This window comes from Tachypleus tridentatus, chromosome 12 (genome assembly GCF_004210375.1).
Source record: "Tachypleus tridentatus isolate NWPU-2018 chromosome 12, ASM421037v1, whole genome shotgun sequence".
In the NCBI taxonomy this organism is placed as follows: Eukaryota; Metazoa; Arthropoda; class Merostomata; order Xiphosura; family Limulidae; genus Tachypleus; species Tachypleus tridentatus.
Window position 1 is genome coordinate 76614103 of NC_134836.1, and position 26482 is coordinate 76640584.

At 37.0% G+C, this 26482-nt stretch overlaps 1 protein-coding gene across 1 annotated transcript; it reads right to left on the reverse strand.

The window, feature by feature from the left end:
* LOC143233683 (patched domain-containing protein 3-like) lies at window positions 1–25623 on the reverse strand. Its single transcript, XM_076470182.1, has 3 exons — window positions 23892–25623; window positions 6502–6834; window positions 1–3057 (listed from the first exon to the last, which is right to left on the reverse strand). The coding sequence occupies exons 1-3, from the start codon at window positions 24886–24888 to the stop codon at window positions 1136–1138; spliced, it is 3252 nt and encodes a 1083-aa protein (XP_076326297.1). The 5' UTR covers window positions 24889–25623; the 3' UTR covers window positions 1–1135.
* Window positions 25624–26482: the final 859 nt, after the last annotated feature.

A 26482-nucleotide genomic window follows, 5' to 3' on the forward strand; every position in this document is an offset into this window, starting at 1 on the left:
TTTGAGAATAATCTGAAGTAGCAAAAACACCGTATACATTTCTCTTTATTTAGAAAAGAGAATAATGATACAGACGTTGTTAACAGTGCCTTTAAAGCTAGTAAAGTATTTCCAACAGAAAAGCAAAATATTTCTAAAGTTTGCAGCAAACAAAATTATTGTTAGATCAAATGACTTAAGCTACATTTTACTGAATATTTAATACAATTTAAAGTTATAAATACGTTCTAATTTATAATCACATTTACCTCATCATGTGACTTCAAATTTCACATTAATAACGGAATGAATCGAAATGAAAAAACAGCATTTGACCTAAAATAATACTTAGGTATTTCCAAATCAAACGAAAATTGTTAGAAACGTACACACTCATCAGAATTTTCCTTTTTTTTTTTTTCTAAAGCACAAAGCTAAACAATGAGCTATTTGTGCTGTTTCTAGAACTGGTATTGAAACCTGTTATAAGCGTTCACACTTACTGCTGAGCCACTGGGGTATCAGAGTGTATGTGCAAGCGTTTCTTTTGCTGTTGAATTTGAAAATCTTCAGTATATCAACTCCATTAGTGCTCTGTAAGTTAGAACTGTCATATAAATATGGATTTAGGAGTTTTCATTTCACGGCGTTAAGATAGGATAAAATGTCCACAGTTCGCACGAACTTGGCACAGTGAGACACAGGAGTTATCACTTGCTTGTGTTTTTATTTGAATATTTTTTCGGTTTACGAACGAGTACAAATGCATTTCCTAACAACGTTTGAGAAAATCAAATACTTGAAAATATATGGCATTAAATTCGACCACAATAACGAGAGACGAACTAATACCAATAACAGTTTTTTTTCTCCTAACATTTTTCAAGAAATAACTTAAGATTGAGGTCAGAGATTATTGTTTCTTAAAGAAAAGAGAAACAAATGTCTCTGATGCACAAAATCAATCACATAGCTGTTCTTCGATCTTCACATATCTGACTAGGAACAATTCTCATTGATTGATCATTCCTTGTCACTAAATAACCAGAACACGTGCTCAAACGAACGTCCTTCTCACAACTGAGGTCTTTCGTGCAAATCACAGGGACCGGTTTAATTGCTTCAAATCTATTATGTCTAAACACGTATCTTTCTGTCACAAAGGTAGCTCATAACCACTAGTAGACCGACTGATGTGGAAAGACAGAGGACTGTCGGGAATCTTGTCCTTCGTTCTGGACATGGAGGATAACCAATCTTTGGGACTCCTCGCTGGCACTCTGGGATCCTTACAAGATCGTTCCCGGCCGTTTTGGAACCCAAACAGCCCAGTTCGGCTGTCTGCGTGGTACAGAGACATCCTGGAAGAATTACGAGACGGTGGAGCAGGAGGAAAGCGCTCCGCTTCGCCTGTTTCACCTGATTCAAACCCCTGATTTACGTATTTTCCTTTTTCAGCAGATCTAAGGTAAGGATATCCTACGAGTTGTGATATCCTATTAGTTGTAGAATAAAGATTCACAGGGGCTCCCTTACAGCTCCCTTCGCTGCTTTCCTCGCCACTGGTTCCAATACCAAGGTCTTTATCGGCATTACTGTCAAAACTGGACGTGTCTCGTGTCCCTTTGCCACTGTCCACTTCGGCTGCCTCTACCTTTCCAATACTAAGTACTGATTTCAAGTGCGTAATTTCCGAAGGAACTATGTTAGCGTACGAGGGACGAGGGATAACGATAACCGCTTTATCTGTCACAGCCGACGTCTGTGGCTTCTCTGAATGGTACAGAGTGTTTGGAATAGGGGGAAGTTCTGAGATGTTGTCCTTCCCTTCTGAACTGCAACAATCGGAAAGCGAGAGGAGGACTGGAAGCAAAAGAATACCGTGGAGAGCTGCAAATAATATAACGAGAAAGACAGTTTTAAAGAAAGTGAGGAATATATACGAAGGGGCAAAGGCGAGTGACACTATACCCAAAATGGTGGAAAAGCTGCCTTGCAAAATGGGCATTCCGAGGGAATGAAGGGCAGATCGCATCCTTTCGTTTGGACTATTCCTGTCTGACGATATGTATGCGTAAGAAATATGGGCCGAGTAATCAACAGAGAAACCAATGCACATAATCAGGTTAATCATGGATATTGAGTCTAAGTTAACGTTCCAGTGGGTCATGTAGCCGACGACACCGATTTCAATAGAAACAATGGAGAAAGCCACCCAGAGTGCACACATCGGCTTTGGGATGAAAATAAGTGATATTACCATCATGACAGCAGCAGCAACCGAAATAGCTTGAATGGATGTTTCTCGAACAAGAATAAATTGATCCCAGAAGATGAAATATTGTTGATAAACTGTAACATTAAAAGGAAAACTGTCCACGATCTCCCGTAACTCCAGAACCATGTCTTTCTCTTCATTCGCATCATTAATGTCTTGTGTTTGTATCATAAACCTGGAAGTTACTATTGATGTCTTGTTCTCATTAAACACTATGTCTCTCTTAAAGTGTTCCAGCAGTGGCATCCTGAAAAACACTTCGTGAAGAGCTCCAATAAAATCTTCCTTCTTCGTCAGATTAAAACTATCCAACCAGGCGAAAGACCGGTCGTCTTTCTGGAACTGCAAGTAGGCTCTCAGCCAAGACTCAGTCAATGATGACCCAGCAATGAACTTTGAACTCTCCAATTTCTGAAGCATGTTTTCTATAGCTTCGTGAACCTCGGGGTCTGCATAATTCATCTCGTCCGATACGACAACGTGAATCCTGTAGGGGTACTTCCGAAAATACATATCGTCCATTTTGTAGAAAGTCACAGAATACGAGTCGTATCTGGACAGTTTGTGTCTCTCAAGACCTTCCTTAACCAAAGTACAACCCCAAATCCCAACAGCTAAGTAGAGAAAAAACAGCATTATCACAACTATTTTCACCGTCAGAATACTGAGCGCTCTACCTAGCTTATCTCGGAAGAAAATCATCAAAGCGTGTTCTTGGTTGTCTATTGGATTGTCTGGGTTGTCTTCGTTTAATCCGCCTGTACAAAGTAGTCGAAAGAGGGCGCTCTTCTTCTGTGAAACTAAATGAAAAAATACAAAAGAGAGGACTGAAACAAGAGTAACTTAGGTACATTTTAAACGTCACGTGAACAGAAGAATATAGTTTAATATGTTACGAAACATTTTACAGCTCATTCAGCGCAAGTACGACTGTAGTAGATTTAAAAGGAATATATGTAAAAAAAATTAGTATGTGATTGGTAACTGAAATATATGCTATGAATTCTTTCTAGAGGGCCTGACATGGCCAGGTGGTTAAGGCATTCGACTCGTAATCTAAGGGTCGAGGGTTTGAATCTCTGCCACACCAAAAATACTCGCCCTTTCAGCCGTGGGAGCGTTATAATGTTACGGTCAATCCAACTATTCATTGGTAAAAGAAGTTGGCGGCGGGTGGTGCTGACTAACTGCCTTCCCTGTAGTCTTATACTGCTAAATTAGGGACGGCTAGCGCAGACAGCCCTATGTAGCTTTGCGTGAAACTGAAACCAAACCTTTGTAGAGTGGAATTAAAATTATGGTAGTGATTCTGATGAAAACACCCACAAAATCCTGGATTGTTTAAAATTTTAAATGTAGCTGAAAAACTAAAAGAGATAATGAGCTATTACTGTGATGAAATTTCCCGGGCAAGTGCTAAATTTTCAAATATATTTCTCTCTCTCTTGAGATTTGGATGATCTTATATACCGTGGAGGGTCAGGTACGCTTTGACCTCTTCCTTCTTCCTTCACTTTCATGATCATGAAGTGTGAGTTGGTGTGGCTACTGCTTTAGGGTCAGAGTGATCTGAGTTTACTACGACCCTTTTCAGGGCAATGTCCATGTGCTATTTTCATACATTTATCGATATGATTTGCCCTATCAGGGCCTCCTCTCATTAAATAAATATATATATATATATATGTATAATTTTATTTTTGTGTTTAAAATATATTTTCACCGGGGAGAGAAGTTTAGGACTATCTTCAAGTGTATGAGATACCTATGTAGTTCGCACAGTAATTCGTTTTTCATCCAATTTTTTATCGAAGTACGTTATTGTACTATGTAGGAGTCTATCTGGAACTCTGTATGCAGTTGTAAGAAGTGTGTTTTGGATTGTTTGTAGTTTGGTTTAAATTATTTTGTCACTTACAGTAATCCAAGCTGGAGCTGCATAATCTATTACTGGTCTAATATATGTTTTATATATTTTTAGTATATTGCCTGTTGAAGTTCCACTGTTCTTGCCAGTTAGACCCCTAGCATAGTTGGACCTTCGCCAGACTTTACTTTTAATTTCATTTACATGGTTAATCCATGATAATTTTGAGTCATAGGTTAGACCGAGAAATTTTACCTTTGTAGCAATCCAAAGTAATGCTCCATTCATATATATTTCAGGGTGTACTTTTTTGTGCTTTGTCGGTTTGTTAAATACGACTAGTTTTTGGCAGTATTCACTTATTCTATTTAATTGTGATTGTATATTTGTGGTTGCTATTGCTGGTGTTGGGGCACTTTTCTGGACTACCACATCATCTGCAAACTGTGAGGAAAAACCATGATTAGGATTCTTCAGTGACATATTGTTTACATACTTGATGAAGAGCATAGGGTTGACCACCCATCTATGAGGGACGCCAGCTTCTGGAGTAAAGTACTCAGAAAAGGTTCTCTCTCCAATTATTCTACATTTTCTGTTTTCCAAAAAGTTAGATAAACAGCGAATAATTCCAAGCATTAGTCCCATTTCATGCATACGGAACGGTATACCATTGTGCCATACAGTGTCAAATGCTTTCTTAATGTCAAGAAAGCAGGCGATAGTGCATTTCTTGTTGTTGAAGTTATCTATTATTTCTTCAGTTAGTCTGACTAAGTGGTCAGTTGTTTGTTTAAATTTCCTGAAGCAATCCAGTTCTCAAGGCAATCAAGAGGTTGTTTCCAAGTATGTGGAGAGTCTACTACTAATTTTGCCTACAAAGCTGGTCAGGCTGATTGATCGGTAACTATTTGGCTTACTGGCTGCCCTTCATTCCTTATGGAACATTAATATATTAGCATGCTTCCAAGAAACTAGTATGTATCCAGAGGATAGTGATAAGTTGAAAAGTGCTTTCAAGTGGTCAAACAATTTCGGAGTGTCCTTTTTGAGGAGGATGGCTTGAATCTCGTCTTCAACCATGGATTTGTTTTTTTTTGTTTTTATTGCTTCATGAAGTTCATGTATGAATATTTCATTCGTTAACATCATGTTTTCCTAGTTAGTTAGTTAGTTAGTTATCACCATTAGATTCCATCAAGGAACATAGGACCGCAATCACTTGCGGATTCTTCAACAGGTATTTAAGTGAGTAGGTTGTTAGCTCACTGCACCGAGCCGTCCATAACTTAGCAGTGTAAGACTAGAGGGAAGGCAGCTAGTCATCACCACCCACCGCCAACTCTTGGGCTACTCTTTTACTAACGAATAGTGGGATTGACCGTCACATTATAACGCCCCCACGGCTGGAAAGGCGCATATGTTTGGAGTGATGAGGATTCGAGTTATTTAACCACCTGGCCATGCCGGGCCTATATATTTCGAAAGACAACTGGTTTTCGATATTGAACACTGTACGAAAAACATCTACAATTCTATAAACGGTACTTGCTTTGGGAAATAATTCACCAGAGGGCATATGCATACTCACGAGGGCCCGGCATGGCAAAGACTCGTAATCTGAGGTGGTTGCGGGATCGAATCTTTATAAACCAAGTATGGGGACGTTATTAAGTAATGCTCAATCCTACTAGGGACAGCATGCGCAGATAGCCTACGTGTAGCTTTGCGCGAAATTCAAAACAAACCAAATTCATACTCATGAACTTTGCTGTCTACATAACTAACTCAGGTGTATTTGCAGACAAGACAATATAAACACACGACTCTGAGTACCTAGTGAGCAAAATATAAACTTATTTATCAAAACAAAACTCGGACGTTTTAAGTGTAAGGAAACCCAAATTATACCAAATTCATTGGAAATAATAAATTACCCAAATTATAACACATTCATTGGAAATTACAAAGTGTCTTCAATGATGGAACTTAGCTGTAACCATGTACATTCTTTTGACATAAATAATAATAGTCGAACACCACTGGACAACTTTAATAAAGATGGATCCATCTTTTAAAGCAAGAGACGATTACTGATGTTGTAACATCATTATTACATCTACACCATTTTACTTAGAGTATCATGAATAAACACATTTATGAACGTACTTAATTTTAAGAAGGAATAATGGCAGACACACCCTCTTAAGAACCTAATGACGTGCACCCCCCAAACAGTTCTACGTACCTGGAATTTTTAGAAGAAGGACAAGACGTCGTCATCTTGGCGTGAGTCAATTGCTTTAATCTTAGAATTTCAAACAGAATATTATAACAAGATTGAAGCCACAACTCTTATCTCTGTAGAGATACTCACTTGCAACGGATTTTGCTGTGGTTGGGATACAGAAGACGCCATGAAGATTTCGACTTTCGGCATAGCCACTAACAGCCATGCAGCCTCCAAAGAAGGTAATGTGCCAGATGTAGGTGAAGAGGACAGCCATGGCTGTGTAGATGCAGAATATTTGCACTGAAGGAAAGGGTGTGATCACCCCGACCAGGAAAGATATGAAGTTTGTTAGAGATGTAATTGTTATGGAAACGGCGACATCTGAATACGTTTCAGCCATTCTTTCCTCAACCGATTTCCTTGGGTCCGTACGACGCCAAGCGGCCAGAAGTACAAACGTATCATCCATTCCAATACCTATGGAGAAATAAAAAAGGAAATTGATAAATATTATAGAATAACAATTCACAATCTAAGTGAATGTATATTAGGTATCTAATACCTACAAGTTCTGTTGAAATCGCTAATGAACATTTCTGAATAGCTTTAAAAGATAATACACTAGGTGGCTCTGTATTACTGGCTATTTTATGGGGCCACCTCTTCTTCGAATGCTTTATACGTTTTTTATCATTTTAAATGCATGCTCTGGCTGTTGTCATTAGTAGAATTTTTAGGGAGAAAGGAATATTTTTGTTAACTTTCCATTCTTGCCACCGGTGGCGGTACCTGTACAATTTGTTATTATAAAACTTGTTTGGTTACTATGTACTTCATAATTTCGTAGGTCTGAAACCAAAGGATTATTTTTAAGTTCATCTTCTGTAAATATCAAATAATAAGTCCCATTTAAAATTTTGTGAATTGATATCAGTAGTACAAAACCTATATGTAGTTTCACTTTCCGAAATGGATCAATCGAATCAAAGCATAGATTTACATGTGAAAACAACCTTACAAGTGAAATTCCACAACTTTCATTGTAACAGAGCTCTAAATCACATCTTGGCTAAGTTTACACAGTCGAGTCATCTTTTAAACAAACTTAAAGCACAAAAGTTTATTGGAGTTGTATATCTTATGCCTTGAGAGACATGTAGTCTAATCATATTGCTGTGACTACAGTTTTTCTGGTAATCTTCCTGAATGAAACACGTCGATTTTAATGGTAGCAGAAAGATGTCGTTCTTCTGGCTTTTAAGCCATCATGAACTTCAAAGCTTTGCTATTTTGCTTACAATACCAGAAGCTATGCCCAGCTTCATTGTAATGTCCTGTTTGTTTGTTTGAGGGAGATGTTTATCTAACATCACATTAGCATTCCATAACAGATGAGAGAGTTTCTCTATGTTGGTATCAAATAAGCTTTACATAACAGGTGGAGAAGGATTCCTCTCGGTTGGCTTGTAGAAAGATTTTTCACTGCATGACCAGCACTGTAAACTATCTTCTTCAAAATGTTGTATCCTTTGAATTTACACAGTTTAATAATCTTACTATAAAAATTATGTCTACAAGAAGGTGTACCATAGTTTTTTTAACATAAACCTACACAGACAAGAGTTGTATAATTGTGAATAATTAGGAACAAATATATACACATTATTAACATGTTGCCCGTTGAGTTATGGTTCGTATTAGCAAAAATATTTTAATGTACCAACATACGAGAATCGTTAAATTTCAAAGTTTTACATACACTGGACTAAACTTTAGTGTTCAAAGTTTTTAGTTTTTGATATAATAATATGGCTGAGATCCAAGTAAGATGTCCTGTAAAACTGCAACAGATCAAACAGGCCTTTGACTGACCGACAACATCATTGCCAACTTTAGAATCTGTTACTTCCATCAACGACTTGGACGCACAATCTGTGGATTACGGATTTGAATTCCCGTCAACGAACGTGCTCGCCTTCTCAGCCATGTAACAGTCGATCCCCCTATTCAGTGGTAAAAGTTTAGTCAAGAGATGGCGGTGGGTGGCGTTGACTAGATCTATCTTCCCTCTAATCCATCACTGTTAAATTATGGACGGCTAACGCAGATAGCTCTAGACTGATCTTATCCGTGTGCAACATAACTCAAAACATCTCGCGCTTCTAGACCCTTATTTATGAATCATCCAAACGTTAACCTCGAAACAGTCGAGTCTTTCTGTATGGTGTAAACAAAAAACTAACTTGATAAATACAATCATTAAACACAGCATAGAATATTGGTCATTAGGAAAATAAGCCATCGAACACAGCATAGAATATTGGTCGTTAGGAAGATAAGCCACTGAACACAGCATAGAATATTGGTCGTTAGGAAGATAAGCCACTGAACACAGCATAGAATATTGGTCATTAGGAAGATAAGCCACTGAACACAGCATAGAATATTGGTCATTAGGAAAATAAGCCACTGAACACAGCATAGAATATTGGTCGTTAGTAAGATAAGCCACTGAACACAACATAGAATATTGGTCGTTAGGAAGATAAAACTACTAAACACGGCATAGAATATTGTTCGTATAGAAGATAAAACTACTGAGCACAAAATAGACTATTGGCTGTTAAGAGGATAAAACTACTAAACACAGCATAGAATATTGGTAGTTAGAAAACTACAACCACTAAACACATAATAGAATATTGGTCATTAGCTGATATAATTATATACTGCACTATAAACTCACCAATAAAGAAAAACATAATGTACAATGGTGTGACTGTAAACAACATGCTATACTTTAAACAAAATTGACCACTAAGACGCTACACGATAGTGGATGCATAACCAAGAAATAAAAATATTTAAAGAGGCCATTGCTGACCCATGAAAGTGGTTTAGTAGCAAGTGTGAAGGCTTATAAAGGTAAAAACAAGATTTTGTGTAGATTTGCGCTTAACTACAAACAAACGAAACCCTGAACAGTACAAAAAGATGTTTTGAAAATAGTCAAATCTGTCACAAGAACCGTGATAGTCCTTGTAATTTCTAAAAACAAACAAACAAAAAATACAAAATTATATAAATGTATTCACATGTGAATCGCAATAGCCTTTTGTCTTATCCTGATAATTTAGGCCTAGATGAGGTTATGAAAATATTTATAACCACCTAGTTACCATTTTTAATATAGACAGTTCTGTTATATGTATCAATGGAAGCATTATTAAGTTAAACAACTATGTAACACTCAGACTATCTACAGTTGAAATATAACCTAATTAAACAACTATGAAACACTCTAAATTGAAAGTTCAATTATTATACAAATGTGTAACACTCAGACTATCTAATGTTGAATTATTAAACATTAATGTAACACTTGTAGTATCTAAAGTTGAATTATTAAAATATGCACTCAGACTATGTTAAGTTGAAATATTAAGCTATGTAACACTCAGAATACATGTCCAGATTTTAAACCTGAATTTCAACATTTTTCTTTACATAGAAGACCACCGTTATTATATGATATGTATTTCAAAACAACTTTATTAAACTAGGAATATTTTTGTCTAAGAAAATCTAGGTTGCAGGAAGTGTTACAATCTCTGGTGCTTTTTAAACTTCCGAAACTACGATCTGATATAAAGGAGTTCACACCACCTGCGGCACGGTTTCAAGGATTCTTTTACTTTATTGGGCACATGTCTGCATTTGAAACGGGGCCACTGTATTTGTTTGGCTATCATAAAACACTTACAAAATGAATGAAATCGTCGAGCTAGAGTCTGTAGTAATAAACAAACCTTCAACACGCCAAATCAGCTCATATCCTTCAAAAACCTTCAACACGCCAAATCAGCTCATATCCTTCACGACTACAGTTCATTAAATCTTGTGCAGTGGCTCTCAACACGCTTAAGTTTAACTCTTGTCGTGCTGATAAAAACAGAGATTTTGGTGTTGTTGTTTGAAGTAAAACACCTAGCTGCAACACGGGCAGCCTGTGCTCTGTCCACGATGGATATTGAAACCCGATTTCTATCGTTATAATTCCGCATACATACCGCTGTGCCACTGGGGGAAAAACAAAGAGATGAGTCGTAATTTTTAATTGTTAAATAGCAGACTTTTTTTTTCCCTTTGATTTCGCAAGTAATGTATTTGACGAACTTTTATCGGCTATCTTATTCCGAAGGTCGAGCTTATAAAAAAATCCTCAGTTTAAACAGAAAATAAATATACTGAAGTAACTGTTTACCAACAAATGAAGACACCAATAGAAGATTGTAATTTCCGTGATACTTTCTTAGAAATAAAAGTCCACGAAAACGTTTATAACACGTCTGCAATTTAAAAAGGCGTAGTGCAATGGTTAACGTTGCATTTGACTCTACAGTTTGATGTCTTGAAATAAAATGACAATTAATGTAACTCATTGCATGTTTTACAAGTTCCGCGTAATGCTACAGGAGTTTTTTTTTTTTTTCGTTCAAGGCTAGAGGGACTAACTACTTAGCATCATACATCTGTGACTTTTGGACGTTTCGTACCTAAACAAGCACACTAAGGGCCCAAAATGAAGAGCGACCTTTTTGTGGCAATGTGTCTCGAACTGTAAATCCCCGGATTCACATTCTCAATCCGGGTTCGGAACGAGAACTGTCTCTACTTGTGGTGTGTGTGTTATATAAAATGAACTGCAATTATTAGGTTTATATGTTATATAAAATGTATTACAATCACAAGGTTTATTTATATCTTGAATAAAATGTACTACAATCACAAGGCTTATATGTTATGGATTCTAATCCAACAGTAGTGTGTGAATGAAATCTTATCAAGGTTTAACCGGTTTCTCATGTCGATTGTAATTAGAGACATAAAACACGTCATTTTTTATTTTTATTTTTCAGGTAAAGAGGGTTTAGGAACGAAACTACTAATAGATGTAACATAGTGGAATATGATATTTCAAACGGCTTCTCTATTGGTGGAAGAAGTCATCTTAACATGGCAATTCTTCAACCCACATAAAGGTTAATAACAAGTTGACAGGAAGGGTTGTCGAGACAGCGAATGAACTGTTGAACACGTGACCAGTCTCTATGAAACGAGTTATGTACGTGTGTTACGTGTGGTGTTTCTTTAATTCCGTACGTGAGTCAAGTTGACTGGTACGTTTAGAGGTCATTCACGATATTTGACATTTTCAGGAGTGCACACACACATCCCCTTACCCTGAAAGGATAAACATGAGTTAGCCAGATTTGTTCTTGTTGTTTTCAAGATATGCTATCGGATATTAATCATTATAAATAGTAATACGTTGTACAAAACTGACAATCTGAAAGAGGTATATTTGAAATGTTACATCGCTTCTGAGATTCTTAAAACATCCATAGATTCAAATTAGTATAAATAACATTGGTCTCTGAAGATAGCGCTCAGTTTTGGTTGGCTTAGCACTGTTAGTAGCTATTTATATATATATATATGTTCTTTTTTTTGTTTATTCAGGGTACTAAAGACACAAAGTTTGTACAACAATGGAATCATTAGGCCTAATATTAACGATAAAACATGAACAAGCCTGCAGATTTGGTTCTTTGGCAACCATGTTAATTAGTCCTTGTTTATTTTATACTTGTGGATGACTGGTAGACATAAAACAATAAATATCTCGATCAGCATAGACGAATTTAATCGTAAAGTTTGATAAAACAAACATCTTTTAAGGTTATTCTAGTATCATTGTTTTCAACATCAGAGGTCATCTTGACCAATATCTCTTAGCATTAAGATAAAGCAGAAGTACATAGATGAACCAATCAGATTACAGAAATACGTAGATGAACCAATCAGATTACACGAAGTCTGTGATTCTTTGAATCCCAAGGTGGCATCGACTGATGGTATCTCACATTCTTCTATAAGTAGCATCAATTTTCATGATTCGAGCAAATAAGTCTTTTATTTTTTTTATTTCCTAACGGTTATTTCTTAAAAGCGTTGTTTATTTTAATTTCATCAGATTCTCTTCAGGATCGCTTTCGTTTTTAACTTTGGGCAATAGGTTACGAAAGGAACAGATAGAATTGTCCACCAGAGAGCTGACGAATCTACAATCCTGTGAACTACAAATGCGCAGAGACTAATTACGCGCAGAGAAACTTTCCGTGTTGACATTTTTCTGTTGTTATAACATTAAAGAATGATGACAGTTTAATGAAGCAACTGCCACTTTGATTAAGGGGTCATCATAAGTTCGTGCACAGGAAATCAATTTCAAGGTTGCATCCACGAGTCTCCACAATTGACAGACGACAGCTTTAAAACTATTGACGGTTTTCTTTTTGGTTTATTCATAACTTAATTGTCGTAAAAACGACGTTTTCATTTTTCCATGACGTTGCCAACCTCTCGCCTAAAAAAATAAATCATATGGAAATTAAACTGTTTTATGTTTCTTTCATTTGTAAAATTTCGTGCAAAGTTGCTCTAGGGCTATCTGGACAAGCTGTCACTAAATGAGTAGTGAAAACTAGAGAAAGAGTGGCTAGTCAACATCACTTATCGCCCACTCCTAAACCGTTCTTCATCCTTCTTACAGCAGCTCAGTGGTAAGTCTGAGGGTTTATAATATTAACATTAGAGTTTCGATTCCCTTGATGGGCCTCGCACAGATAGCCCATTTTGTAATTTTATGCTTAACAATAAAAACAAACAGAAACGTTTCTACTCTTGAACAGTAAGACTGGCCGTCATATTTTAAACCCTTCCACAGCTAAAAGGGCAAGCATTCGTTATGTATTTTTTATTATCTTATGAGTGTGTGTGTGTTTTGTTATAACAAAGCCATATAAGGCTATGTGCTGTGCCCTCCGAAAGGATAAAGCTTTCACATTCATAACCAAAACTGAATTTCGATGGCAAAGAAACACGAAGTGCACTGTATTGTTCGAGTTCATAGTAACACCAAACATACACACACACAATTCACGCTATCAGCGACAACGAGTCGGGTACAGGACAAGCATGTTCAGCTACGGGACTCGAATCCGCGACCCCTAAACACCAGAACACGCTAAGTCTCTTATTCACTTTGAGACCCAAATACTATAACTCATACAGAATGTTTAAAATATATACAACTTAAACTTGCATAAGAACTTTCATTTCAACAGTCCACTCACGTGCCGGGGACATTTTTGTTGAAAAAAGAGCTACCCAATCCGGTCGTTCTTAATTTTAACTGATTTTGTATACATTAGTATTGGCTATAAACGAAGGCATATCCCGCACTATTTTAATACTGGGGCTACAAAAATTTATTAGAAATGGTAAGGTCATTGAATTCCGTCAGTGCAGCACGATCCAACTACAAGAAGTATGAAGTCTCTTTGTTTATTTGTTTGTTTTTGAATTTCGCACAAAGCTACTCGAGGGCTATCTGTGCTAGCCGTCCCTAATTTAGCAGTGTAAGACTAGAGAGAAGGCAGCTAGTTATTACCACCCACCGCCAACTCTTGGGCTACTCTTTTACCAACGAATAGTGGGATTGACCGTCACATTATAACGCCCCCACGGCTGGAAGGGCGAGCATGTTTGGCGCGACGGGGATGCGAACTCGCGACCCTCAAATTACGAGTCGCACGCCTTAACACGCTAGGCCATGCCGGGCCACATGAAGTCTCTAAGTGACACGCAATGACATTAGGAACTGTTTAGAACCACCTCGGTAGATATTGTGCAGCAGACCATGTACAGTATTATGCCTATAGCTGTTTTAAAGTGTTCCTGTCTGCTCATCCTACTGCTGACTATCGTGATGCATTGATCTTCCCTAACAAATCACAGGTGAAATCGTTTGTATCTCAGATAAAGGCTAAACATAAACAGATAATAGCAGAAGTACAAAAGGTTGGCATTTGCTTAATTAATAATGATGAGAATGTGGCTTTATTGATATATATACTGGATGTACTCCAAGCGGGCAGACCTTGGTTGTTATGAAGACAGTATGCATGAAGCTAGTATGAAGACTTGTAGATATTATATTTCACTTTAAAAATTATCAGTTAACAAACGAAAACTTGTCTTGAATAGATACGTCCAAAACCAATGTCTGTTGGAGTTTCCAATTGAATTTATTTTAAATATTCAATAAAATATAGTGCAAAGACACTCTTTAGGCGTAGAATAAAACTAGCTTTATTTTAAAACTTAAGACAAAACAGTTAGATCTCTAATAACACTATGCAACAACATTTTTACTTTTTCTTGTTCCTGGGCAGAAAGTGTTATTTCCCAATTGCTTATGCCTAAAGTAAATGAAAAAGACCTATTTCTCTTTTCAGACTTTGCTTTTGTGACCTGGGAGCGTATAACGAAAACATGATGGGAGACTATATTTGGGGGCTGATACGTGAAAGTGATTTACATTACAGTTGCAAATCTCGAAAAACTACTCACTTCTAAACATTTTCGTATAACTTTAGTGTAAATACATCTAAATATTGATTCGTATGTTGTTTTATTCAGTGTAAATGAAAATATGCAAATTTGCCCGTTTTTACAAAGAAAATAGGTTAATTTCTAAATTTCACTATCCAGGTCCCAAAAGTAATGTTTGAAGGGAATAATGGCCATTTTGTGTACTTTTGCAACGTAAGCAATTAAAAAGTAACACATACTATTCAGGAACAAAATTTGTGTTACACAGTGTAATACGTTAGTTGGGGAATAAAACTAGCTTCATTTTAAAACTTTTTTTTGTTTTGAATCTCGCGCAAATCCACTCGTGGGTTATGTGCGCTAATCGTCCTTAATTTAGCAGTGTAAGACTAGAGGGAAGGAAGCTAGTCATCACCACTCAAATTAAGACAAAACAGATTTATAATAATAAGTTAGTTGGAGAATAAAACTAGCTTCATTTTAAAACTTATTAAAAAGTTTTAGTGTTCCCTGCACGTGTTAACTATGAGATCCCTTGAACCCTTGTTGCCTGAGAAGTTTTAACTCATAAATATAAACCCTTTTTGGGCGCCTTGAAATTGAAGTTCACTTACTTGTGAAACTCCAACAAAAACTCTAGTTTTGCCTTTGTAACAAACCCAATTCCGTTTTTGGTTTACGCTAGGTATTATAAAGTTTGTTTTTTTTATAAACTTTTATACATGGCTAAAGCTACTTAACATGGTGTGAGTTTCAGAAAATAAATCTTAAAATTAGATAAACTCGAATTATTACTAAACCAATGGCTGACTTTTAGAATACCGTAATAGTCAAACATTGTCCTCGTCGTTCGAATTGAAATTACCTTCAAAGTTGTACAAGTCTAGCATTGTTTGTGTGGTCTGTGTTGGAATTATCCTTTAAAACCCTCTAGTTTTTATCCACGAGGTCTCTTTTTGAACTCATAAAAGTTAAATATCTATACAAAGTTTTGAGTTTATTTAAAGATTATGAGGCAATGTTATTCGGAACAATAATAGGCTTTCCTCGCTCTTTAGTTTCATCGCAGTATAAAGAGCATTCGAGAAAATATAGACAAAGTGATTCCCCACAGAGAGAGTCTTTTCGACCACAAAAACAGTAGTTCTTCTCACAAAATATTTAGTTTTGAGTACTGTGTTGGTGACCTTATGTTTCGATACATTATTTATGCACAGTTTAACTGAGTAATAAATCTCAGAGTAATTATGAATTGTTTCGTGTTGCCGGTTTCTCCAGTTTCTAGAGATGCCCTAGTGAGGGACAGCATAAAAAAACCACGCCTATTTTATATAATATATAATGACGTCTTAGTGGACAGGTATTAATTCATGTACCTGTACCTCACGTTTGGAGTACGTGTGCACGTGCGTCTCATATGCAATGACCTGAATCAGTATCCTTGTGTCACAAGGAGGTTGAGAGAGGGGGGGGGGAAGGAGGGTTGGATTTGGTGCGCCCAGCAAAATATTGTAGTGGTTCTACTTCCGGGATACGATGACACCGTAACGTGCTATAGCGTACCTGTTCTTGTGCAGATACTAGTCACTGGAACATTAAAACAAAACAACAAACATAAAAATACGGAATTTGCTATAGCGACTTGAAATGAATTACAGTTTAAAGTTTTTATAAAATGGAAGTTCTGACTCTGATGGTGACGTGGATAAGAGAAGAATACACCACTGTCTTTGACCTAAAATGTTTACTTTAAGCTTTAATTAGGTCATGTTACCATCCAATGCTCTGATAAATTCCTTCTTTTTGTCTGTAGGAAAACCACGGTTATTTAATCACTTGCATAACTTTGATATACTGTTGCGTTCAGTTGTCGGATAAGGCTGTAATCATAGAAAAACTCCAATAAAATAGCATGGAAGTTTTAAATGCAATATTTACGTAGAACAGTTGAAATGAAAGACGAAATAAGATTGAATATTTTATACAGTTATCAGCTACCCAATGGTAAAACTGAGAGCTTAAACGCCAAATATCTGGTTTCGATACCAGATAAACGTTTCGAAACGTTTCTTTCTGTAGCAACAACAAGAACTGATACATAATTAATATTCTTGTACGGAAGTGACTGAAAGCTTATTTAAATCGCGCCAAGTCTGGTTTCGATACCAACGGTTTATGGTTGACAAAAAACAAACAAACACTTAGAAGAAATGTCCTTGAACAACTTTAATATAAAGACAAGTTTTTATAAGATAAGGATGTTGGACAATAATGAGTTATATTTTTCTTTTAGTTCATGGGGTATAAATATCGATCCCACGTGACTGTTATGTTTACATAACACTTTTGGTTTTTATTTTATCACAGCTCTTTAACTATTGAATTTATGTAACTAACAACGTCCGCAAGGTGGCAGATAGAAACTTGATTAAGAAACCAACAATCATCGCGTGAAAAACAGAAACAAGAGTTTACGATTTCACTTAAATTGTTCACTAATTCGATATTTTTATTTATGTAAATTATTAAAAATCTTTCATTTTTGAAAATAGGTGAATATTTTACTTTTTTGTGTGTTAAAACATTTCACGGAAGTTATATTCCTGGTCTGTTTTTTCTCTCCTTTTCTGACAGACTGATTCACTTGTACGGTCATCGTGGCAAGTAAAGCGAGGACGTTCTGTAAAAATAGTTACACCTTAGAGAATTACCGCATTCCACAAGTTGAAGGATCACCATAACGACCTAGCCTTCAGGATGAACTGAGAAAGCATTCCACGCGGAAGTGAGATCACGTGCCACGAGACAAGCAATGAAAAGGGAGTAGAGGTTCACAAGTTTTTGTTAGCAATAGGTTCTTCCTTGCTGGAAGAAGAATCCATACTTGCCCTACCTTTCAAATCTTAATAACTACAAAACGAACCCTGTTGTGATGAGACTTAACACATTAGTCTTGTAAAGTGTGAACTTGTTTATGACTGAAGTAATTTATACTGATGTCTTTGGAACATTATTTGAGATTTACGTACAAAGCTAAAAAGCGTAACCATCCATAATTTTTAAATTACTAAGGTTTGGTTTGTTTTGAATTTCGCGCAAAGCTACAGAGGGCTATCTACGCTAGCCGTCCTTCATTTTGCAGTGTAAGACCAGAGGGAAAGCAGTTAGTCAGCACCACCCACCACCAATTCTTGTACTATTCTTTTACCAACGAATAGTTTGGTTGACCCTTACATTATAACGACCCCCTATTGAAAGGGCGACCATATTTGGTGGGGCAGGGAATCGAACCCACGACTCTCAAACTACGAGTCGAGTGCCTTAACTACCTGGCCATGCCAGGCCTAATTAATAAGTTAAAAAAGACACGTGTCTACAATATCCTTGGGTTGCTTTGGCTTGACTAAATAGCGGGATTTGTCCATCATCACTATATATTGTGCCCACTGACCAAATGTGCGGAGCAAGTTTTTGTAGTTTTTGTCGAACGAGATTCGAACCATGAAACTTGAGATTCAAAGTCCAAGCGTACTAGCCACTAATCCATACTTGGGCTATTGTGATAAGAAATAACGTTTTAGGTTAAACTTATTGATTGCTGCGAATTAAATAATTTGTAAAACACAGACAAAATAAACCAATTACAGATATTTATTAACGAGTGTATATAAATATTTATATATTTACATACAGACAAAAAATTCGCTTATACAGAGTAAAATATATTGCTTTTAAAAACTTCTAGAATATAAATGCTTGTATTTAAAGTAGTTGTATAATTTGTGGATATTGAGAAATGTAGTCCTTATGTAGAATTTCGTGTTTGGTTCTAAACACGTAGAGATCTGCCATTTTTTACACCTTGCGGAACGTTTGAACTTTAGAACAATTAACCCAATTCGTGGATAATGAGACATTTACGAGTATTTCCGTCAAGATAGTTAGTTGCTAAATTATTTACTATATACTAACTAGTATCTTAGAAACTAGTAAAGTATGATTTAAATTAAGTGCGAAATGAGATCGAATTAAAACATTTTATAATTCAATAGTATAAAATTAGGTGTCGTCACAAGTCATGACATCTACGAAATATTTATATACCGGTTTTACTTATTATTGTATTAGAATAACAGAGCATTGTTACTCATCAAACAGGTTACTGGCAGTGCTAAGCTGCTCTGTTGGGCAAACTTAGATCATAATTTACTGTTATAGTCTGCTGTTTATACTAGTAGCAGCAAACTTTAAAAAGTTCAATTATGGCTGACAACCAGAATAATAATATCGTGTTAGCAAACTAGCTTTTCAAGCATCAGTGCGTAATAAAAAGTAACAGGTTAGTCAAACATATTAACATACGCATGCGCCTACTTGAAACAGTTGGAAAAACAATTAAAAATTCAGTGCCGTGACCACAACAATATTATTTAACTAAATCAGTTCCTAAACTTTTCACACCTTACTTCATGTTCTTTTAGATGAATGCACGATATATTTTTCTTAAATGATGAACTGGTATACCTTTTTCCAACTTTACACTTTATTTTTCTTAAATGATGAACTGGTATCCCTTTTTCCAACTTCACACTTTATTTTCAAGTTTTTGTTATTGACTCCAGTAACCATGGAAGCACTGAGTCTTTTGAATGAGGGAATCAGTGGACAATGACGTTTTGATTAACTTCTGTAATCCGTCGATCAGAGAGTCGGTGAGCGACAACGTTTCGGGTAATTTCTGTAATCTTGGAAGCACTGAAACCTCTCGATAAGATAGTCGGTGGGTGATGAAGTTTCGGGTAACTTTTGTAACCTCAGAAGCATTGTATTCTTTGGACAGAAGAGTCAGTGGATAACGACGTTTCGGGTGACTTTTGTAATTTTGAAAGCACTGAATCTTCTGGATGAGAGAGTGAGAGGATGACAACGTTTCGGGTAACTTCTGTAACTTTGAAAGCACTGAATCTTCTGGATGAGAGAGTGAGAGGATGACAACGTTTCGGGTAACTTCTGTAACTTTGAAAGCACTGAATCTTCTGGATGAGAGAGTGAGAGGATGACAACGTTTCGGGTAACTTCTGTAACTTTGAAAGCACTGAATCTTCTGGATGAGAGAGTGAGAGGATGACAACGTTTCGGGTAACTTCTGTAACTTTGAAAGCACTGAATCTTCTGGATGAGAGAGTGAGAGGATGACGACGTTTCGGGTAGGATTCAATACTTTCAGGATTGCTGAATCCATAATCATTATTTCCTCATCGTGAAAACAAATACTACACTACTTGACAAACACAGCGAGTTTGTTTGCTTTATCCCACACTAACTGTAACGTTCAGTGCAGCTTGACGTTTTAAGCTTACTTTAGATTAGTAATTGCTTAAACTTCTAAGACTTAACACGGAGAATTAGACACATCGACAAATGTGTGTCTGTATTTAATTTAACAATTTTTACCAATCAGACTAAATCAGGTTAGCTTTCAAACAAGCAATATTATGTCTAGTAAGACTAAAGGAAAAGTAAATGGTTTATATACACAAATGTGTTTGGATGAGAACGAATCGTACGGAATTGACGGTTGCTAGGAAACAAAGAAGCAGGGAGTGTCTTGGTAAAAAATAATATTTAATTTTCCTTAGACATTGATATTGACGAAAACCAGCCTCGGGTTATGGATTATCGGTATGTGTCATTTATTGTCATTATGTTTGAATTACTTTTTTACACAGCTGACAAAAAAGTTTGATAATACAGCCTCCTTTCTGCTCCTGTCGATGGTCATGACATAAATAACTGTGCGAAATAGAGCTTGGCCTTAGCTTTCCAGGTCATTGTGTCATGTGTCACGAAATATGTCAATAAACGTGATATATCAAACTATTTTAAACCTTTACAAAATAAGATGCTCTTTACATGTTTCTCATGTGTCACAGACTACATGTTTCTCATGTGTCACAGACTATTTCAATAAACGTGAGACATCGAAATTTTCAAAGCATTTCATAGCAGAACATCTACACGTTTTTCACATGTCACACAATATGTCAAAAAAACCTGATATATCTAACTCTTCAAGGTATTTCAGAGCATAATATTCTTTACATGCTTGTCACGCGTCATATAATATGTAATTAAGTGTACTTCAGGTCCGGCATGACCAGGTGGATAAGGCTCTCGACTCGTATTCCGAAGGTCGCGGGTTCGAATCCCCGTCGCACCAAACATGCTTGCCCTTTCAGCTGTGAAGGCGTTATAATGTGACGGTTAATCCCACTATTCGTTAGTAAACGAGTAGGCTAAGAGTTGGCGGTGGGTGGTGATGAATAGCTGCCTTCACTCTAGTCTTGTACTGCTAAATTAGGGACGGCTGGCGCAGACATCTCTCATGCAGCTTTGCGTGAAATTCAAGAAACAAACAAACAAATGTAATTCATTTAACAGTGGGAATTCATGTACCGTTTGACAAAACTGTACAGAGATGACAAAATAATTTTCTCACCTATGCAAATTTTTCAGTTGAATAGAAACGTAGTATTTCGGTGGTTACTATAATATTTTATATATCTTTATAAAAAAATATTTCTGAGGTTTATATAACAAATAAATAATAAATTCGTTTCCTCGAGTCAACCTCGTTAACCTGGTGCTCTACGATCATCTATAAGTTCTTTCTGACCAATTATTGTAATGTCCAGTCTAGCAACGTGAACCATAATCCTATTGTTAATATATTACATTTTTGTTCCCTCTTACCATTATAAAGAAAATAGCGCCACAAGCTATTATAAATAAGTTTACAAACAGTGGCAGATTTAAGGTTGTGTGAGCCCAGGAGCTAATAATTGTTGTGGACCCTACATCCCATGTAATTTTACGTAGAATAAAATTATTATTATTATATTTATCTTTATTACCTTTCAAGAATTCCAGTGCCTGGCTTGTGGTTATGGCTTGAACCCCAATCACCAAAAATGCTTGCTCTTTCATCCCTGGGGTCTTTATAATGTGACGGCCAGCACCACCATATTCGATGATAAAAGAGTAGACCAAGTGTTGGCGGTGGACAATGTAGACAAATTACATTCCCTCTAGCCTATTACTGCTGAAATAAGGAGAGCTAGCGCAGATAGCTCTCATGTAGCTTTGCGCGAAATTCAAAAACAAAATAAACACTGTAATGGAGTTATTTAATTCCAGTAAGAAATTAATGTAACAAAAAAATGTCTTGTTGCGGTAGTCATGGCAACATCATACTTTACACGTCAATCACTTGCTTAATTCGTTTCTTCCTATATTAATTTATTAATTAACTTTGCTTCTGTCTGATCGTGTAAGTTACTTTTATTCTCTTTTTTGGTAATCAGTAATTATTTAAGGAAGAATTATGCGGTCTGTTTGTACCAGAATTATTCCATCATTACATCGAGAAATTCCTAGAGACGTTATAAACCACCCACTGCCAACTCTTGGACTATTCTTTATCAAGGAATAGTGGGATGTACTGTAACTTTATAACGCTCCCATGGCTCAAAGGGTAAGCATGTTTGGTGTGACGGGGATTCGAACCAACGACCCTCGGATTTCATGTCGAGCGCCTTCACCAACTCGCCATGCCGGGCCCATGACCATCTTAAATGTGTTTAATCATATATGGTATTAATAAAGTGTTAACCTGGCTTTCAACAATAATTCACAACGTCGCTAGCTCTATGATTTTGTTAATTTGTTAATAGAGTGTTAACAATGATTCAATAAAAAAATCTGAACTTTTACCAAAAATTCAAAATAATGTTCCTCTGTCTGTTGGTTGTAACGTGCCAATCATTGTGTTAATTAAACACTTTGTCATGATACGTTAATATACTGATCATTGTGCGTGTGTGTGTTTTCTTATAGCAAAGCCACATTGGGCTATCTGTTGAGCCCACCGAGAAGTATCGAACCCCTGATTTTAGCGTTGTAAATCCACAGACTTACCGCTGTACTAGCGAGGGGACGATCATTTTGCAATTTAAGAACTTTGTCAGTATTGCCATGGAAACAAAAGCGGTATTAGCTTTTTCTTTGGCCCACTTTTCAGTAATTATCAATATCTATGTTAAACATCAAAAACCTGTTCATCTACTCCCTCATCCCTAGTGTCCCCGTGGTAACAAATCGACTTTACCCTTTTGGGGGGTCAGTAGCCCAAGACGTATCTACAGCTAAGATCCAGTGATTTGGAGGAAGAGTGGGACACTTGATTTTCTTAGAATTAATCAGTAAGTTAAGTCTAAACCAGTTGAGAACTTTTAATTTGGGTGTCTCTTTGTCTCCGCTTGGGTACTAACTTTATTAAAACTATTTTATAATAATTATCTACTGTTCTTTTACTTGTTTATTATTTCAAACCAAACAAGACAGTCAAGCCTGTGATATACACATACATATATATCAACCTAAAAACAAGCCACGAGTTACATCTCTTTTTCTACGTTATACCCGACATAGCCAAGTGATTAAGACACTCGATTCGTAATCTGAGGGTCGCGAGTTCGAATCCCCATCACACCAAACATGCTCGCCCTTTCACCCGTTGGGGCCTTATAACGTCCCGGTCAATACCACTATTCGTTGGTAAAAGAGTAGCCCACGCGTTGGTGATAGGTGATGATGACTAGCTGCCTTCCCTCTTGTCTTACACTGCTAAATTAGGGACGGATAGTGCAAAACCTAATTTTCCTACTTTAAAACTCGAATAATCGTTTACGGCTTCAGAGTTTAGAAGTGGGTGTTGTGAAAGTACAAACCTTCAAGATGGGTTATCTGTGCTCTGCCCTCTGCGGGTATCGAATTAACATATTTAGCATTATAAGCCGAGAGACACATCGTTGTATCACAGCGGGGGGAATGTATTAAAGAGTATGTCGCCATTAATATTTCTAGAATATATAACTTATATCATTACCTTTGAACCTTTTTACTCTGTGTGTGTTTGTATGTGGGGGGGGGGGCGCGTGGTGTACAATACTTGATCAAACTGTTGACTAATATAAGACAGATAAAGAAATAAGTCAGACTGAACTGGAACTTACCAAGCATCAGAAATGGAGCCGCCAGGTTGATACCGATGAAAATAAGTCCACAGTAAATGACTAGACCGAAGGCAGCAATGACAGCGATGCAGGATGAAAAACAGCCCAAGATCCCTAGCCAGGGCTTACTCTTAACCCAGTCCAGCATCATGCTTGTTACGACCGAGAAGCCCAACATGACAATTAAAGTGATACTGAAGAAAGGTGTGACACTTTGAGTGTTCTTTTCGAGTTCTGATTCCAGAGATTCCGAGACGAAATAGCCAATGGTGATGTTTTCCAAGTAGAGATCTTCCATGGCCGATAAAAACTTTGTCTCCCAGATTTTTGCTCTTTCATCGCCATGTTTAATATCAGTGTCTAATGGATAAAACATGTTATAAGCCGCGGCCTTCTCAATAAAACCTAATTTATCAACTGTCACTCCCCCCAGATAACTGAGCATGTGATACTGTTTTTGAGTTGCGTGGTTAAACATGAGGGGGTATTGTAATAGATACTTTCGGTTCTCGATGTCTTGAATCTTTGCTTCGAAGTCTAAAATGTCATTGTGAAAGCAAATGCCGTTGGTTTTGGCGCATAGATCCTTATATGTATACAAGTCTCCGTCCCAAATAATTGTTATGTTTTTTATTATGGCGTCCAGTTTCAACAACTCATTGAACACGTGGGTCGTTAAAACTGACCCTCCGTCTTTAGCATCGATAAGAATCCGAGCAAGTCTCCCCATACGCGTCATTCTGCCTAGGTCAAAGTTTTCCGAGGTGTTCATGGGGAAGAATGTCTCCACAAGTTTTCTCTCTGTCCGAGACCTTCCGTCTACGGGACTGAACAAGTATTCGGGGTTACCTTCGTAGACCGTTCTTTGAAGACCAGTGGCTAAGATAATGGCGACTAAAAGTGGTATGATAATGAAGTAGCCCGGACGGCGACCGATGTAGAGACCTAACTGACCAAAACCCCGAGACACCAATCTGTCCACACAGTCAAACTTCATGATGCCTGTATCCGTTCGCCGGAAAGCAGTACTATCACACTGGTGCCAGAAGAACCACCTGGTGAGCAATCGCAAAAATAATCTTCCTCGCCAATCACTGATCAGATGATAGTTGATTTTTGTCTTTGTATCGAGAGACTGATGAACCTAGAAACGCGTGGTGATAATAAAGTACGATAAGAACAACAAAAAGCAAATGAACTAGATACAACGTTCGTTTACACTTTACGGTAGACTTATCGTGTTCTGGTATCTCTGTGGCTCTGACTAGCCATAAACATCTAGTTGAGAAATAAGAATTTCCTACAAGAAAAGGTAACGGGGATATACTGACACCAAACAATACAGTTACGTTAGCTATTGTTTCATCACTTATATTATAACTCACGTTGTTAGTGTCCTAGTCGGTAAATAAGTCAAACCACTCCTTTGTCCGTCAGATGTAACATTAACAATACCACGAATCGTCACACAAACAAAAATATTTATGGTAGAATAGTACACAAATAATGCTTGTAGCACATGACGAAACTACTAATGATTCCTTATTTATCAATATAATATCAGCAAGTTGACAATAATCAAATTATTATCAAAGATTGCACGCAGTGGTCGAAAGAAGTGTAGTTGATCACCTGGTAGTCCCAGCGAACACAGAAAATCTGAAGAGAATAGAGTTCAAGAGGACTAGATTACGTTACTTTAGCCTACGTAAAAGGCTGGCGCTGCTGTGCGTTCCCTCAGGCAGTACCTGTTGGAGTCATATAAATTTGAATGGCAATTGGCTTCTAAATTTGTTATAATTTCCACAACGTCCTCTCGTGAGAGTAATGCAAAGTATTATTATATATTTTCACAAATGGAAACTTAGTTTTGCGTACGATATCTACAACATTTCTTAAGAAAAATACAGCATATTTAACAAGAGAAAAACAAGTAACGAATTAAAAGTACTAAAAATAAATCTTAAAATTAAAGATGTGGCGTCTAGATGAGAAAAAAAAGGTAGGGTAGTAAATGGATTACTCAGTTTAATATCCACATAGAAAGCCAAGATATAAAAAATGGAACTGTCACTTGATGATGCGATACCTATAGAAAGTTTGTTTGTTTGTTTGTTTTGAATTTCGCACAAAGCTACTCGAGGGCTATCTGTGATAGCCGTCCCTAATTTAGCAGTGTAAGACTAGAGGGAAGGCAGCTAGTCATCACCACCCACCGCCAACTCTTGGGCTACTCTTTTACCAACGAAAAGTGGGATTGACTGTCACATTATAACGCCCCCCACGGCTGGGAGGGCGAGCATGTTTTGGCGCGACTCGGGCGAGAACCCGCGACCTTCAGATTACGAAGTGCACGCCTTAACGAGCTAGGCCATGCCGGGCCCCCTATAGAAAGAATGACCAACACTACGTAGATGATCCATGTAGGTCACAAATACTTTTATCACTGATATTCTTTCTTGTGTTGGTCATTTCTCTGAGAGATGAGTGTGACTACATCTTAGGCTTGTTTTGACCTTAATGATGGCCATTATTGTCCACTACTTTCTCACTGACTGAGCAACATCAGGAACCGAAAACAAGAACGAAAT

Excerpts from the sequence above, each read along its gene's own strand:
- LOC143233683 (XM_076470182.1), bottom strand. The coding sequence starts at position 24,888 with ATGAAGTTTGACTGTGTGGACAGATTGGTGTCTCGGGGTTTTGGTCAG. Across the intron at positions 6,835-23,891 it reads GGCTCCATTTCTGATGCTTG|GTATTGGAATGGATGATACG; the intron begins GTAAGTTCCAGT and ends ATTTCTCCATAG. Across the intron at positions 3,058-6,501 it reads CACAGCAAAATCCGTTGCAA|TTTCACAGAAGAAGAGCGCC; the intron begins GTGAGTATCTCT and ends TTTTTCATTTAG.